This window comes from Galeopterus variegatus, unplaced genomic scaffold (genome assembly GCF_000696425.1).
Source record: "Galeopterus variegatus unplaced genomic scaffold, G_variegatus-3.0.2 Scaffold463, whole genome shotgun sequence".
Lineage (NCBI taxonomy): Eukaryota > Metazoa > Chordata > Mammalia > Dermoptera > Cynocephalidae > Galeopterus > Galeopterus variegatus.
Genome location: NW_007726574.1, coordinates 54,849 through 67,901, shown reverse-complemented (window position 1 = coordinate 67,901; position 13,053 = coordinate 54,849). Strand labels below are relative to the sequence as shown.

Below are 13,053 nucleotides of genomic sequence, written 5' to 3'. Positions count from 1 at the left end.
TGTTTAGAAACATTTGACACCGAGTGCTTCCATGTTGCATTCTTGGGCTCAAAAAAGGATTTTTGAGATTGTGCTTATTACCACTACCCAGACCTGTTACAAATGGGGCGGCGGGGGGGTACTGTTCCTTGTTGCATTGGAACTTTAGTTTTTCTCATTGCTTCAGCATTCTGACCCCTCTGTCACCATTTCCTGTTACATTCAGTAAGTTTTGTTTCCCTTCTGAAGATAATCATCTGACTGAGGGTTATTGTTTAGTCTGGGAGAATGCATCTTAACCCTTTGTAATTATATCTGGTAGCTTACTTTGAGCTCCCTCCACTGCGATTTTCCTTTTTAAGCAAGTCAGGATGGGAAAACCGTCTTAACTTCCACCATCATTAATTGTCACTATGTCTGTCGAACAAGACCTAAAAGCACCCACCCCAATGTGTCCACCGCTATTTAAGTTTACTGAATGCTGACCACTGATAAGATATCGTGAATTGGAATCATTTTAATTTGCCTCTCTTTCTCCAGCATTCACTTAGAATAAAGGAATGAGTGCTACATTACTAATGTAATTAAGAAAGAGAGAATTAGATAAAATTATGAAACAAAAATGATCACAAGCCTGTTTGGATTCTTTTATTCAATTGGAATTTTGTAATGTTTCTGTATTGGATATTTTAAAGCTTTTAATTATGGAAATTTCAAGATTTATATAAAAGTAGAGAGAGTGTATAATGATCTCCTCTCTACTCTTTATCCAGCTTCAGTAATTATGAACATTTGGGTATCTGTCCACCTTCAGTGAATTATTTTAAATTCTAGATATTATATTATTTTATTTGTAAATATTTCAGTGTATATCTTAACATCTAAAACCATAATCACAATACCATTATTATATTTTTTAAATTAATAATAATCTTTAATATTATCTGATATCCAGCAGTGTTAAAATTTCTGTGATTGTCCTATAAATGCCTTTTTACACATGGTTTCAATTAGGATCCAAATAGGATCTGCATATTGATTTGGTTGGTATGTCTCTTGAACTCTTTTATCTAAACAGCACCCCCACACCCCCCATTACTATTTATTAGTTGAAGAAATAGGTTATTCATACTGTGGAATTTCCAACATTCTGGACTTTGGTAATTACGTCCCGTGGAGTCATTTAGCACCATCTAAAATCCTCTAAATGTCTGTTAGATTGAGAGCCTTGATCAGATTTAGGTTTGAGTGTGCATGTGTGTGTGTGCGTGCGCATGTGTGTTGGAGAGCTTAGAATACTTTGCCGTTGGTGCCATGTCCTTCCTATTGGATTACATCAGGAGGCACATAGTGCCTGGTTCTCTTTTTGTCTCTGTGATATAAGGGTTTATCACAGGTTCAGAAACAGCGAGTCCAGATCCTCTGTTATGTACTTCCCTGTCAGCCTCTCACCTAGTGGGGTCATTAGCCAGTGGTGATGCTGTTACGTTAGGAGTTGCAAATCCTATCATTTCTCTGGCCTTGATTAGCTAGGATTATTCCCTCCTCAGCTATTGGATTACTCTAAAATAGAGTTTGTCCAAAAAAGGCAGAGTAAATGCTTGAATCTTTCCCTTTATTTGCCATTTTCAGAGTAATGAATTGTTGCCCTAGCGACATCTACATATGACATTTTTTTTTAATATACTTGGTGTATTTGGGGCAATCGCAGTCATTTATCTTTTAACATTCAACTTGTCCCCTCTGTGGGAGCCCCTTCAAATGATGTTGGCTTAGATGTTCTTTTGATATAATCCCAGCAGTCTTCAGCATCTTCCTTAGTGTTTCTTTTTTTCCTTGCTGTTTAATATGACAATTTGAAATTTCAGACTGATCAGTATAGACTCATGATCTATTTTTCTCTTACTTAAAAAAAAAAAAAAATCCTAGCTTCCTCTACTGAAAAAGCCTAGAAACAGTGACAGCCCAATAGTACTGAGCATCTCTTGTACCCAGATTGTAGTCTCCAAATACCGTATATCACCAGAAAGAGACAGAGCCCCTTGAAGAAAAGATTAATTCCAGAACTGGGACAGGAAATGTGCAAGATATTTTTAATTCAAATATAATTAAGAGGGGTTTTTCTTCTTTGATTTCATATTTATATCCATTTCTCTTTTATATAAAACCCGTTTTTTTAATATATTAATGAAATTACCTATTTGGTTTATCCTACTACATGAACACGTAATTATCAGTTTTCTATTAGCAAAATAACACTGCATAACAAACTAACCCCAAACTTACTGGCTTAATCCAGGGGTTGGCAAACTACAAACTGAGGGCTAAATCTGGTTTCACCCATTCATTTACATAATATCTGTGGCTGCTTTCATCTACAGTGTTTGAGTTGAATAATGTAACGAGACTGTATGACCCCCAAAGCTGAAAGTATTTACTGTCTGCCCTTTATAGAAATCCAGGTGCAGCTCAGCTGGGTCCTATGGCTCAGGGTTTCTCGTAAGAACAAAGAAAAGAGTTGGCCAGGGATACAGCTAGGTCAGGGCTCGATTGGGGAAGGGCTTCTCTTCTTTTCAGCTGGAGGCCAGTGGCTGCCCTCAGTCCCCTGCCACGTGGGCCTCTCCATAGGGCAATTCATAACAAGCAGCTGGTGTCATCAGAGTGAGGGCTCCAAGAGAGAGAGTTTTTAAAATCGAAGTAGGATTTAACAATTCATAACAAGCAGCTGGTGTCATCAGAGTGAGGGCTCCAAGAGAGAGAGTTTTTAAAATCGAAGTAGGATTTAACCTATGCATTTTCCAAACCACAGTTGGCCCCAGTGAATGTTTCAGGCAAAGACTGTGTTAGAGCCATACGATGTTGTCTTCCCTGTATACTCAAAATACACGTTTTCGTAAGTCAAATTAACACCATGTTGCTCTCCATTCTTTCTCAGGCTTGCACGCTTGCTAGGAGGAATGCCGATGTCTTCCTGAAATACCTGCACAGGAATAGTGTGAACATGCCAGGAATGGTGACGCACATCAAAGCACCAGAGCAGCAAGTAAAAAGTGAGTATAGCTGGGAATCAGCAGCATCAGCCCAAGCAAGGGAGGAGCTGGACACGACGTGTTCTGCACTGTGACGTGGGGCGTCATTTCAGATGTCCATTTCATGTTAACAAAGTACTCACCAATCATCTTAGTTTAATGATAAGAAAGTAAAGAAATGTATAGGCAGATTATATATTGAATATGTCAATAATTTATTGAATAAATTGAAGAATATGAAAAGGGAGAAAGTGCAACACTCAGGATGACATTTATTGCCATTGGCCATTTTGTTAAAGTAAGTGAAAATATTATAAATAAGGAAAAGATGAACACCAGAGTTATCTATAGGCAAAATATTTTTAAAAGTTTAAATCATGAAATAATTTGCCACCAACATGTATTTTCTTTTTTTTTTTTTACGGCTGGCCTGTACGGGGACCCAAAACCTTGACCTTGGTTTTCCAAGGCTGTACTCTAACCAACTGAGCTATCTGGCCAGCCCCTGTGCCACCAATATTATTATTATAATGTGTATCAATGTTATATACCTAAGACATTGTTAAGCAAATCAGAAAATAATATTATATAGTTTAACGTCATTTGAGTATAAAGATCTATAAAAACATGTTTATATATATATGTACATGAGTACATATAATTGAATAGAAAAAGCTCTGGGAAAATGTATATTAAACTGTAAATAACAAAATTGGTATGGGAGGAAGGTACACAGGTGAGGAAACTGAGGTACAGAGTAATAACTACCTTGACCAAGGGCACACGTCTTGTGTTGAGGTTTGTAGGGAAAAAATTGTCATAATCAGTTAAATGATTCATATCACACTTTTTTGAAAAATATGATTGGCAAAACCTTTCTATATTCTATTCTTTGTTTATCTGATTCTTCTGTTGTCACAGAATAATTTTCTGTCACAGAATAATTTTTTGTCACGCTAGTACAATCATCTCTGTATTTTCATTGTGACTTAAGTTTATTAATTGTTGTGCTTTCTCTGGGAAAATGAGCAACTAACAAAAGCAACCATTTTTCAGTATGAACAAGTCTGGGTTGCCAGCAAGTTATTTGCTCTGATAATCAGTTTATTTGGCCCATCCCATATGAAAACAATTTCTTTTCTTTCGTCTCAGTATTTCTTTTGTTTGTGGTTGTATTCTGTTTTCTCTGATTAAAGATGTTATTGTGGTCCTTTCTAGGCTGTACTAGTTTGACACATGTTTGTGTGCGAGAGGAGAGTACATTTCTTTTATTCACTCACTAGATATTCATTATGCATTTGCTGTTGTGTATCATAATGACAGCTGCTGTGCAGAATTAAAAAGAAATGTTCTGTTTCTCTCACAGTCTACTTGGGGGGTTAAAGGTTTACACACCAAACATGTGCAGTAAATCCATGTCAAGGTGCAAGTGACAGAAAGGACAGTACAGCCTCAGAAATCACAGGCAGAGGGACCTCTGACCACATAGTCAGAGGTCCCTCAGGAGCTCAAAAAGCTCCATGTGGTCTCTAGCCCAGACCCAGGAAGAGAGTCATCACTCTGCTCGCTGCTCACTTGCTGAAATCAGTACTGGCTCAGGCTGGACTATGGAAATAAGAAACAAGAAGAGATCCATTGGTCTGTATTCATTTTCAGTGTAAGGTTTTCCAGTATAAAATGAAGTTATATTCCAGGTATCATCTCTTTGATTTGCAATTTGTCTTGGGAATTTTTCTCCGAACTTTTTTGTTTGTTTTATAAATTTCTAGAGTAAAACAGGCTTACTATAAAATAATCAAAAAATGTACAAATGTATGTAAGTTACCTAATTTCTTTGCCAGTGGAAACCACTGTCAAGACTTTTGTGTTTTGAAATATAAACATATGTATATTCCGCTCACCTATTTCACTTTATTTTTTTTTAAATGGACCGTATTCCCTTGCAACTTGATTCTCACTTATCAGTATATCTTAGTCATCTTTCTACATCAGAATTTAAAGATCTGCTCTCTTCTTTTTAATGTTCAATATAGCATTTCCAAATTGACTTAATCTGGCCCCCAGTTGATGTGTTTGTACGTTGCTGCCAATTTTTCATTGTTCCAACCAGTGCTTCAGTGTTCATACATCTTAGAACGAATAGTTTTGAGTGCTTGTGTAAGCATTGTTCATCTGAAAGGTGAATTCCTGTTTCTCAGGTAGGCACATTTTTAATGTCATTACCTACTGCCAAATTGCCCTCCGCCAGGGTTGTATCACTTTTTCTCAGGATCGTGTCTGTTCCCTTTCCCTTTCCACCACTGGACAGTGCCATTCTTTGCTGGGAAAACAGTGAAAGATGGTCTCATGGTTTGAGTAAGGTTAAACATGTTTCTGTATATCTTGTGGTCATATTTAAAAAATTGTGAACTTCATGGTTATATGATTTGCTCACTTTTCTAATGGACTGTTCATCGTTTTTCTATTGACTATTAAATAAATTAGGTCTGTGCCTTCTATGTTCCCAGTAGTTTTTCCTAGCTTTTTATATGTGTGATATTTTTATGCTGGTTATTGTTTGGTTATGACATTTTTAGTTGTTATGTAATCAGGATTTATTTTTGCCTTTCAAGCTTCAGTCTGTGCCTTCTATGTTCCCAGTAGTTTTTCCTAGCTTTTTATATGTGTGATATTTTTATGGTGGTTATTGTTTGGTTATGACATTTTTAGTTGTTATGTAATCAGGATTTATTTTTGCCTTTCAAGCTTCGTGTTCCTCTGCTTCCTTACTTCCCTACTTCATGGCCTTCTCTCTCCTAAGGGTTTCTGTGTAAAAATATCAATAACAACAAACAAAACCGCCTTTTTCTTCTAGTGCTCTCCCATTTGGACACACCACCTTTAATATATGCTAAGTTCCTTCTGTCGGAATGCTTGAACAAAATATCTAATGGTGATGTTTTTGCACCCTGTGCTGAATTGCCCCCGCAGGTGGTAAAATATGCACGTGCCTCTAATCCAGCTAACCAGAGGCATCACAGACTGACCTTAATTTTCCAATGACTTCTTTTATGAGGTAATAAATCGCAGAGGGAGCATGAGGAGAGTCCTGGTTGATGTGCTCATTGAGAACCTCGAGCAAGAAAGCAGTGTGGTTTTTTATTTAGCATTCTGTCTTGCTGTGGCATTTGCATAAAAGTGTAAATAAAAATGCATGGGATTTTGCAGGTGTTTTAGTGGATTGCTAGCGCCAACACATCTTTTCATTTATTCTCCAGACATCTTGAATGAACTCTTCCAGCGGGAGAACAGGGTATTGCATTATTGGACCATGAGGAAGCGACGGCTCGACCAGTGCCAGCAGTACGTGGTCTTTGAGAGGAGCGCCAAGCAGGTCAGCACGCTCACGCGCCTCGCCCACGCAGAGGCGGAGCTGACCATTCAGCCGCCGTGAAATACACTTTCTAGTGACCAAAACCGTCTTGCCTTTTAGTTTATGGTTTGGTATGAAAGAAAACCCACAAGCTGGTGAAAGTGTGTCACTTGGTGATTTTGACCCTCAACAAATGTGCCACTCAGCTTGCCTCTCCGTCAGATTTATGACAGCCAAGTACAAATAATAATTATGATTATTTAAGGATAATTGTGGAACCTTGGTTCTGAACTTGGGTAAATATGATGGGTGTTTTTTGGGTTTTTTTTTTATTGCTGTATTTATATTTTCAAGAAAAAGTTTTATTTTTCAGATAAATTGAGCTAAAATTAAGTAGGAAATGTTACAGAATTTCTAATAATTCAGTATACCCAAGAAAGGCTCATGCATTTGGCTGAGACAGACATCAAGGGGGTGCATTTGGAGTATCCCCTGAAGTCATTTTAGGACAAAGTACTTCTGCCTAGATTGTCCTTCAGGGAAGAAAATCGTTTTAGGGTCAAAGTTCAGCAACCCCTATCTTAAACATTAGGATTCCTATAACTTCTCTTTGGCCTTTATGGTAGTATAAAAATCCCTAAACTGTCCATTCAGAATTCGGGGAGGTGAGGAGAGAAACACAGGAGAGAAGGCACATTCTGTGAAAACACCTGTGTGTGACCCGGCCCCGAGCTGGGCACTCAGTGTGTCATCTGGTGTCCTCCCTGTGAAAGACCTTAGAGTCAACTGGGCCTTTCCGTGCTGTTGGTTGGTGGTGACCCATGTCCTGACCATGACTCAGACCTGGATGTCTTCTGAATCCACCTTGTAACTTATTCCACGCCTGACACAGATTAGGCATTCAGTAACATCGTTTTAGCCCAAGAAAAATTAAATTTTCCTCTGCATAGGTTTCCCACTTAGGGAACAGGTTTTACTCCAGTTTGGTGAATGTTAGTCTGGCAGTAGGCGGCCCGTGCTCGGAGCTGCTCTGCTCCCCAGAGGTGGATGAACCAGGGTCCATGGGCCATGGATCAGACCTCTGACTCAGCTTTTCTCATCTTGGCTGACTCTGCCAGGTGTAGGAATCACATTCCCAACAGAGAGGTGGCACACAGCAGTATTTTGTAACGATAAGTTACATTTTCTTAACATTGTATTTAGAGATAGTTCACCTATACTTCAGAATTACTGGAGGCCTGATTTGGTTTTTAATTAGAGGTGGCTTCATATTCTCATATTGTTTTTATTAGTTCTCTTTTCAAAGACAGGGAATCATTCAGCTACAGAGATGCAAAATTGTAATTATCTTAGCAGAAAAGATAGTGGAATATGTCATTATGTTTTCCTAAAGTGAGCTCATTCGCCAAAAATAAAATTAATTTCATGCCATTATGGATAATGACCCCTCGGTCCTATGGCCTTATTGGGTTCTGTTCTATCCTGTAATCACAATGCTGTAGTAAATATTGATCCCATATAACACAAATCCTTGAGGTCCCAGCCTGATTTTGCAGTTTTCAGTGCAGTGTGCTAAGGTTAATAAGTGACCATAAACATCTCTGGTGGGCATGTGGGGAGGGTGCTGTGGCTTCCTGGCACTGCCTCTGGGCATGTCCTTCCTCTCGAGCTTCCTGGGCCTCCTCCTCCCCAGGGCCCTCCTGCCTGCTAGCCGCTCCTCCTCAGGCCCTTTGCTGCCGTCTCTCTCATTGCCACCTCTGAACGTTTGTGCCTTGTTCTTGTTTCTCTCTCCTCTCTTCTTACGCGGGCATGTCCTTCCTCTCGAGCTTCCTGGGCCTCCTCCTCCCCAGGGCCCTCCTGCCTGCTGGCCGCTCCTCCTCAGGCCCTTTGCTGCCGTCTCTCTCATTGCCACCTCTGAATGTTTGTGCCTTGTTCTTGTTTCTCTCTCCTCTCTTCTTACGTCTCTCTGGTAGCTCCCAGTCCTGGCCCCCATTTCAGGTCTACAGAAATTGCAGTTACCTGCTTGGCAGTTCTCCACTTTGGCCTCACTAGAAGCAAAAGTGCACTCAGGATTCCCTGTCCCCGTGTCCCCTCTGATCCTCCTCTTTTTAGGAATGACTGGGTTCCTGTCTTTCCCGTATCTCCCCACCTGCGCTCCTTCGTTGGGTCCAGTAGGTGTGGACCTCCCCTCCCCAGTGGAACCCCAGCCAGGCCTTGCCTGAACTTCTCCTCCAGGTACTAGCAGGTGTTGGTCCTACCACCTGCTCTCCACCCCAGACCCTTTTCCACGCAGCAGTAGCCACATGAAGCTTTCAGAAAAAATTCCAAGCTCCACCTGTGACCCACAAGGCCCCTCTCACCGTTCATGGCCTCTCCTCCAGCCTCTCCTAGGCCTAACCCACCTTCCTTTAATGCATCAGGCCGAGCCCACCCTGCTCAGGGCTATGCATGTGCTGGTCCCTCTGATGCCCCTTTCTTCCCTTCTCAGCCACAGGTCCCACCTCCGCTGACCTCCTTTCTGAGTAAGGTCTCCAGATGCTCTCATTTGTCACTGCCAGCTGTCTGCTGTGTGCTGGTTTTCATCTGTCTCTTCCTTCCCTGTCTACAGGGCCGGGTCTAATCTTCCTCTATTCCCTAGGGTCTCACTTAGCATCTGACACCACAGTAGGCACTCAGCATGATTTGCTGCATGAATAAAGAAATCAGGGACTTGAAATAAACAGACTGAAATGGCTCTCTGCCTTGATTCACAGCCAGTGTGGACATTGTTTTGGGGATGGGGTCGCCTCGCTCAGGTGTAACAGAAGTAAATGCGCAGCTAGTAAGCTGAAGATTCATATGGGTCTGTGTTTCCTTTCATTTTTTCTGCTAAAATGCCACAGATTCTGTGATGTATCTAATAGCGACAGCCCATCTTCTATTCCAAGACCAGCAAACTACAACAGATGACTTAGAGATTACTCAGGGCAAATAGAAACACTTCTACTTTTTTTATGCTGCTTTTCCTTAGCATGGCATTTTTAGGTGTGTATGTTTAAATAAGACTGATTTCACTTCAGACTTAAAATATAAAAACAGAAGAAAGAATTCACTTCCATCTAAAACTATGAGAATTGTTATTCCATTACAGTCTGAACCTAGCTGACTCCCTCTCCAGGTGTGCTCATTTCTCTTGCTACAACTAGAAGGGTTAAGTCACATCTCCCCGGTGGTGTGTGTGTGTGATGTGGAAGGGGTTTTTGGCAGGAGCCCCCCAAGAAGAAAAGTGAAGAGGTGCACAGCTAGACACAGGAACAGCAAGAAAGGCCTAACGTCGTACATTTGAAAGCTGGAAGTGCACACCTGCCTTCTTTTTCTTTTTCATTGAAAACACCCTAGTATGGTTCTAAAGTTTCAGTAACGTGCATGTCTGGATACTTGGCACTGCAAGGCTTCCAGGCCACCTTTTGCTCACACCTTCTCAGTATTCTTGAAAAAGGATCTTAGTTGTGGTTTCTTTTATTGTACTTCTGGGTTCATGGTTATAAGAAGCTCTTGAACTTTTTATTGTTGCTACATTGCTGACATGATCATAACTCTCTCGAATGTCCTTTTTTGTTTTTGTTTTTCTTTTAATTTTGAAATTGTGATACCCATTTCAGAAACTTATCTCTCTTTGAGTGTGTGCCAGCATTGGCTTGTGATTTGACATCTCAACTGGGTACTGAGAAATTTGGGCTTTCCGCACAAATGTTCAGCCCGTGAACATTTGCCCTCCCTTCCCTCCGCAGGCTTTGGAATGGATCCATGACAACGGGGAGTTCTACCTTTCCACACACACCTCGACAGGTTCGAGCATCCAGCACACGCAGGAGCTGCTAAAAGAGCATGAGGAGTTCCAGATAACGGCAAAGGTAAACCTGGGGCTTCCACGTACGGCCCGCGAGTCCACCTGGGTTTTCCCAAAATAATCTAGAATAGGATGTTTCAGGTGAATGACTGATGTCCCAGAAATATCACTGTTGAAATACCTTATAAATTGTAGAGACAGGAAGAGCCGAGTAGGTTGTCACACATTAACCTGCATGACCCTTCTCACTGCCTTTTCCAGCGGGTCCCCTCAGTTGTCCTCTTCATCACACCCCGTTTGTCTGTCTGTGGCCTTTTGTCCTCTGATTTCTGGGACACCTCCATCCATCTCTTTGTTTTTTTTTTTCCCCGTGTACCTTCCATTATTCCTTTCCTCTTTTTTCTCTTCCAAAGCATTTTCTGAGTACTTGCTATTTTTATGAAACACTATTTGGCGTTACCAGCTCGATTTTTATGTATCCTTTGGGTGTTTTCTTTCCTTGTTTTTAGTTGGTGAACAATGTTACCAGAGTATCAGGTACACTTGGTCCAGTCATGAAGTCTGTGTTTTGTGGTTGGCAGAGTTTATGTGAACAGCCTCTGTTAGTGGTCGTACATAGATTTATAAAACTGGAGGTATTTTCACCTTTCTCCTGAACATCAGAGTAGAATGAAACACTTAAGTAGAATTAAATCTTAATGGTATATGCAGTATATGTGAATAAATAGGAATTTTTAAGAAAATATATGAGAATTCACCCATTGACATGAATGTTTTTCCAAATGAAGTATAGATCTGCTGTGGGCGAGTCCTCCTTTTAGCTCTCAACAGTTTTGAGACTCTTACCTTCTTAACCTATGGTGTTTTTGTTTTTGAAAGTTTTTGAGTATATACATCCTTTGTAAAATTTTCAGTTCTGCTATTTTTCATGATAGACTTGAGTTTTAAGAAAAAGCTGACCATTATATCAAATTTAAGCATAGAAAATAAATGATCAAGCTGGATAATATTTTTGATTAAAAAGTGTTTATATGGGCCGGCCTGGTGGCGCACTCGGTACAGTGTGGCGCTTGGGAGCGCGGCGGCGCTCCCACCAAGGGTTCGGATCCCATATAGAGACCAGTCCGCTCACTGGTTGAGCGCGGTGCGGGCGCGACACCGAGGGTTGCGATCCCGTTGCCGGTCACGGTACGGGCGCGACACCGAGGGTTGCGATCCCGTTACCGGTCACGAAAAAAGACAAAAAGGAAAAAAAAAAGTGTTTATATGAAGTAACAGGATTGATTATCTTGTGTGGCCCTTAACTTGGCTTTGAAAACATATCAATGAGGAATTTTTAAATCATTAAGAGTGATGCCAGCTACTTTGTATTAAGTTTATTTATCCATTTTTATATTTTCTGTAACCATTTCTGACTCCTCCTGCTTTTCCTTGCCACCCTGTGCTCCAGGTCCCCCACACTGTAAGTTTATTTTCCTTCAACCCTGAGGGTGCTGGGCCCTGGGACTCCGTGGTCCCTGTTCAGAGGATCACACTCTAGAAGGGTTACAGAGAAGCCAATCCCTGGGGTGGTGGTGAGAAGAGTTGGCACTGGGAGGGAGCACTGTGAGCACTGAGGTGTGGGGAGGGAGTCAAGAAAGCCAGGAACCAAAGCTGCACCCAGATGTATGACAAGCACTCAGGAGAGCTGACGGGTCCTGCTTCTGCAAGTAAGGATATGGCTTTTCCTTCTTCTAGGTACACCACACATTTGGCTGTATAGTTCTCATTTCTGTTGATATTTAGATAGTAAATCATAATTATTATGTGCATTACATGATCTGTATTTGTTTCTTTGAATATCCTCTGAGTGTAAAGGTACTAAGCAAATGCCTTCTTTAGCACTCAGAGGTAGATTTAAGATCCGCTCTTTTCACTACCGCTCCACTGCCTGCAGGCCACTACGTAAGGCCAAACAGCATATTTGGCGCACGCATCCGGGGGCCGCCGTGCACATGGAATATTATGTGAATGTGACTGTGTGGGGTTGAGTAATGTGGCAGCCTGGTTCCAACAATAGAATGTGTGTGAAAGATTTTTCCACTACTCCTAAATGTTCCTTTTCCTCAAGTTTGTAATGTGGTTATTAGTAGGTAGAAATAGACATATTCTTATTTTTGTATAAAAAACATTTAAAATTGTAGGTGACATCTGACCTGTTTGCAAGATGTATGGAAGTGTTTCTTTCATTGGGTATACTGAATTAGTTATGCTGGGAGGAACTGGTAGATCTGAACACCCCTCACTTTTTTTTTCTTAGCAGCTTTTCTTCTTTGGTTTCTGGTTGCCTTTCTCTTAAGCAGAAAGCACCTGCTTTGGTGTTGGGAGATGTCATTTGGTTTTTCATGAAATGAGGCTGCTCTCCTGCTTGCCTTCTGTCGCCCTATCTTAGTGTCTTCTAAGAAACCATCTTTCTTTTGTTATATAGAGAATTCTTAACTCTGACAGTATAGTTGTCCAATCCCATTGGTACAATAATTAATATTATAACATTTTTAGTGTTAATGGGAATAAAGCTAAAGGCCAAACAGAATGCCTTACTTTGTTAGAAAGTGTCTAACACCATCGAATGTGTCCTTGCTGTGTTTCTGATTACCTAAGAACATGAGGAGTAAAGCTCTTTTGAGTAGGTAGACTTAAGAATTCAGTTTGCTTTTATTTTTTTCCAATCCCTTAATTATGCCTACAGATGAGGTTGTTTAATTATAATATTTATATACTTTAAAGTAAAAATCCACTTTTATAACAATCTCTAGAGATAACAAATAGAATAAGGATGAAAACCTTAATATTTCACTTTAAAAGAGTAGGAATTCTTTTTAATG

At 40.5% G+C, this 13,053-nt stretch overlaps 1 protein-coding gene across 1 annotated transcript in view; it reads left to right on the top strand.

Annotated features, from left to right (window-relative positions):
* Positions 1 to 13,053, top strand: part of LOC103587582 (triple functional domain protein) — a gene marked incomplete at its 3' end in the record, with an annotated part of 141,812 nt that overhangs the window by 87,004 nt on the left and 41,755 nt on the right. The window contains exons 15-17 of the mRNA XM_008569080.1: positions 2,915 to 3,029; positions 6,266 to 6,381; positions 10,131 to 10,253. Coding sequence (XP_008567302.1) covers positions 2,915 to 3,029; positions 6,266 to 6,381; positions 10,131 to 10,253 — 354 coding nt within the window. The remainder of the gene's footprint in view (positions 1 to 2,914; positions 3,030 to 6,265; positions 6,382 to 10,130; positions 10,254 to 13,053) is intronic.